Source organism: Pundamilia nyererei, unplaced genomic scaffold (assembly GCF_000239375.1).
Source record: "Pundamilia nyererei isolate P.nyererei 1_Seehausen unplaced genomic scaffold, PunNye1.0 scaffold00008, whole genome shotgun sequence".
NCBI classification, from domain to species: Eukaryota; Metazoa; Chordata; class Actinopteri; order Cichliformes; family Cichlidae; genus Pundamilia; species Pundamilia nyererei.
The window spans coordinates 4448110-4452183 of NW_005187409.1; the positions used below are offsets into that span (position 1 = coordinate 4448110).

Sequence of the window (4074 nt, forward strand, 5' to 3'; positions counted from 1 at the left end):
CGTTCCATGATGAGCGATGCATAGAAATCACTTCAATTTCTGATTCAATCAAAGAAATGTAAATTGACTGCAGCAAATCGGGATCCATGTAGGTAACATTTAGATTGCACTACTAGACTGCATGGTTTTCTTTGGTGGTAACACTAAAGCAAGCCTCAACAGGTTGCCTGCTTTCAGCTGAGAATATATATCACAGTTAGAGCAAATTGCCAATAATACAGTAATACATAAAAGGTTCGTGTTTTGTATTTTATTTGTTAAACTGTGTCACCCTTATAAAATATATTTAAAGTAAAATAAAATCATCTTAACCTACCGTACATTAAGGCATGTTATGTTGATATAGCCACTGTGATGTCACACTGTTTAAATCACTCAAACTGAATATTTTCACTTTTCCTATCTTGGATGCGAACTCTTACTCTTACGTTATTGATAAGTGGTCAGTCAATGTGCAAACTGGATAATACTAATAATACTAGTACATGCCCATGCAGCAATATTGTTTGGTCTGTTTGTTTTTACAAACTTATATACTTAGTCACAATAAGTCAAGTAAAAGAAATAGGGGTGTTGGTTCTTGCTTGTAAATAACTAAATTGAAGATAAAAAAAATTCTGAGTAGGAAAAATTCCTCGTGTGTGTGTGTGCGCGCCAGGGTGTTCCTGTGCTGCTCTACTTTATTAATGTAATTTTAGCCTGTTGTTTTGAGGTTTCTCGACAACATCATGACCTGATCCTATCCATGATCCTATATAGATAAGATTCTTCAGAGGCCTGAAATGTACCTGTCTGTCAAGTTTGGTTGCTCCACTCCTATCTTGTAGGAGGAGTTCATGGATTTTATGTCTAATAGTAAGATGATCTGAAACAAGTTACTGAGCCTGTAAAGTCATCAGGAAAGTTTTTACTGAGGTCACCCAAAGGAGTCACCCTCCTGCTGGACATTTGAAAAAATGCAGCTTTAAGGCACCACTGCATTTGCTTCATTTTTCACTGATGTGCATGCTGCATGCATTATTTGATTTTATCTATGATTATCCAGAAAATGTTACCACTGTGATCTTTTCATACTTTGTTAGTTTGTTATTTTCAAAACTCCTTTCTAATAGCCAGTCTACCATAATTATACCATTATTCTCTCTTTATAGTGCAACCTCTGGTGCTGACATTGCTAACCAACCTTGTGTCTATAGACAGGCTATTCCAGGGCCTGGGTTTATTACAGCAAACACTTAAAGCGAATGGTCAGTTTATACTGAAGGGTTTAATTCTAAGCCAAATAAAGATTTAAATAAAGGACAGATGTACAGCAAACTGAGGTCAGATGAACTCTTATTGTTTAATTTACATAATAACAACAATAGATAAAATTGCTGGCAGGTGCCATAATTAACACTGCGAGGTCTCTCTGTTTGAAATGTGTTGCCCACTTCACTCAAAATATTATTATAAGCTTTGTCCAAATGACGAAATTCTGTCAGTTTTGGTTTACCTCAGAGTGACAGCAACATCAGTATAAGTGAACAGTGTTGTCACCATGAATCTCATGCACATGTGTAACCTCAGCTGCACTCGTTACATAAGAGGTTGTGTAGAAATGACTGGCCAGAGATTCCTCTGCCTGCTCCCAGGCCGGCTTCATGATGTAGAGTGACTCTTACTGCAGTTTGTAGTTGTGATGTAACACTGTTGCTCTCACCGGGTGTTTTTGTGTTTGTTCAGGGGAGGAAGGAGACAGGTCAATATGAAACAATAAAAGCTGCTGGGACACTGGCATGAGGGGTGGGGGTGGGGTTATAATGTTTACTTTAGGTGTGCCTTTTTGCAGCCATGTTTCTCCTGATAACAGAACATACAGTTTAGGATTTATTCTGGCTAGTGGGTAGGATTTATACTTGGGGTTGTATGTAGCAAAAAAACATTGTTCCTTTTTAGATTAGCAATGGGAAAAAAATGTGATTATATTTATGTCTTTGGTAGGTAAATATATGTCTGGAGAGATTTTAAAATGGGACAGTTAAAATATTGACAATGCATCACAAGCACACAATTGATTTTTATCCTTATTATCAGTCTCCTCCCCAGGCTGGATCTAAGTGCATCATATAGAGTTATAACTTTGATTCATTGCATCAGTGTGTATAGATTGTGACCCTAAGTGTTGTTGACTGTCAGCCATCAGTTTTTTTTGTTTTGTTTTGTTTTATCAGAAATCAAGATATTCTTAATGGTCATGGAAATGGATTTGTTTGTTTTTGCAATTATTCATTCACCTGTATTCTCTTGCTCACTCTCCACTTACTCAGCCACCATTCTGCCATTCTATGATCCCAGCTCACTGATTGCGAGCACTGTTTTTTAATTAAAGGTGCTCTTTAAATTCTGAAAAAAAGTATAAATATTAGTTAACAAATGCTTATAAATTTTCTCCTATCTCTATGAGACTAACACAGAATTTAATAAACATTCTCTGGTAACAGGATGATGAGTGGACGAAAATGGATGGTTGAAATTATTAACCATACTTCTTTCTGTCCATCTGTCAGTGTCGCCTCAAAGTCAAAGCCGTATGTCTTCTCTGGAAGAGGAGTTGCTGGTGAAGGACAGGACGTTGAAGTCCATACAGAACGAAATGGCGCAAACCAAGAAGGAGCTGGCCGCCAAGGAGCTCAGCCTGCAGAAAGTCTCCAATGAGCTTAGCCTGGCACAGACACGTATGGCCCAGGACAGTGAACGGGTAAACACATGCACATATACTGCTGCTACAGGTAGTGGTGCTTCTAGTACTACTGCTGAAAACAAACATCTCATTTCAGTGATAATGTTCCATATTTTCCTGATGCTCTGGTGTGTTTTTTTTTTTTGACATGGCAGAGGTGTTGATCTTATTTAACAAAACATTTGTCTTCCCTGAAATATTAACATGCTCTTTGAAAAAACTGGAAAAATGGTGGTCCTTTTTCCTGTTGTGCTGTAAAGCAGCCTAAAACCATCTGGTACGAATAAGTTGTGAGGTTGTGCTTCCCCGATTTAATTAATACCATCTCAGTGTGAGGTCGTTCTGAATCACAGTTGAAAGACTGAAATAAACTAAGCAAGTCAACCAAAGAAAAAAAATGCAACCGATGTGTTAAAAGATATAAATACAAACCTGGAAGTGACTCATAATTATGTTTTACAAAATGTAAACACAAACATTTGGCCATTTAAACAGTTTAGTTACTGTGTGACTGCAGTATCTTTCACAAGCACGCACATTTAAAACCCACGAAGTTATCTTACTGCTACAGTGTTGTGATTTGGGAGGAGTTCTTTTGTAGGCTTTGTTTTCATGAGGAAAAACCTCAGTAATTTTTCCATTAACAGTGCTAAATGATTAGAGCTGTTCTCACAAATGAATAATAACAGTAATAATGTTTATTTGTATAGCTAAACCAGCATTATGAAGTGTTTTATACCCTCCATCTATTCATCCATCCAGCTTTTTTAGTGCTTCTCAATTTCAAGGTAGTGGGTGGCTTGAGCCTATCCTAGCTATCATTGGGCAAGACCTGTGTCTAACAGAGGGCCCAGAGAGAGACATACAGCAATTTATGCTCATATTCACACATGGAGTGTATGTGTTAAAACTGCCTATAAGTTGGAACTTTGGTTTGCATCAGGACAAAATTCTCAGAGATTTAATCATCTCAAGTCATAAGCAAATTAAATGCAAAAGATTTGGTTTGGTGATAAGAAGTCAAACACATCAGTTTTCACTGACATTGAACAGTATGTACCTGATGTTAAGTAATATCAGATGTATCATATAGAGCAAAACTCGGGTAAACAGCTGCATATGTTTTCCCATGACAGGCGTCGGGAGCTGAGCAAAGACTGAAGCAACTACAAGAGGAGCTTAAGTGTCAGAGGCAAAATGCAGAAAGCAGCAGACTGCAACACCAACAGCGTACCAAAGAGCTGGAGAAACAACATCAGAGGGTGAGATGAACATCAAAGCAAAGGAAAAGCATTTTTCATTTGATTTCCTTTTTTCCATAGATTGATGGATTCTATTGGGGTTTTTTTTTT

General features: G+C 37.4%; 1 protein-coding gene across 1 annotated transcript in view; it reads left to right on the plus strand.

Moving 5' to 3' along the window:
• The window catches only part of LOC102212760 (centromere protein F), a 13666-nt gene extending 9673 nt beyond the window's left edge, over positions 1-3993 (plus strand). Inside the window, exons 7-8 of the mRNA XM_005723210.1 lie at positions 2550-2740; positions 3859-3993. Of these exons, the coding sequence (XP_005723267.1) occupies positions 2550-2740; positions 3859-3993 (326 nt within the window). The remainder of the gene's footprint in view (positions 1-2549; positions 2741-3858) is intronic.
• The last annotated feature ends 81 nt before the right edge of the window (positions 3994-4074 follow it).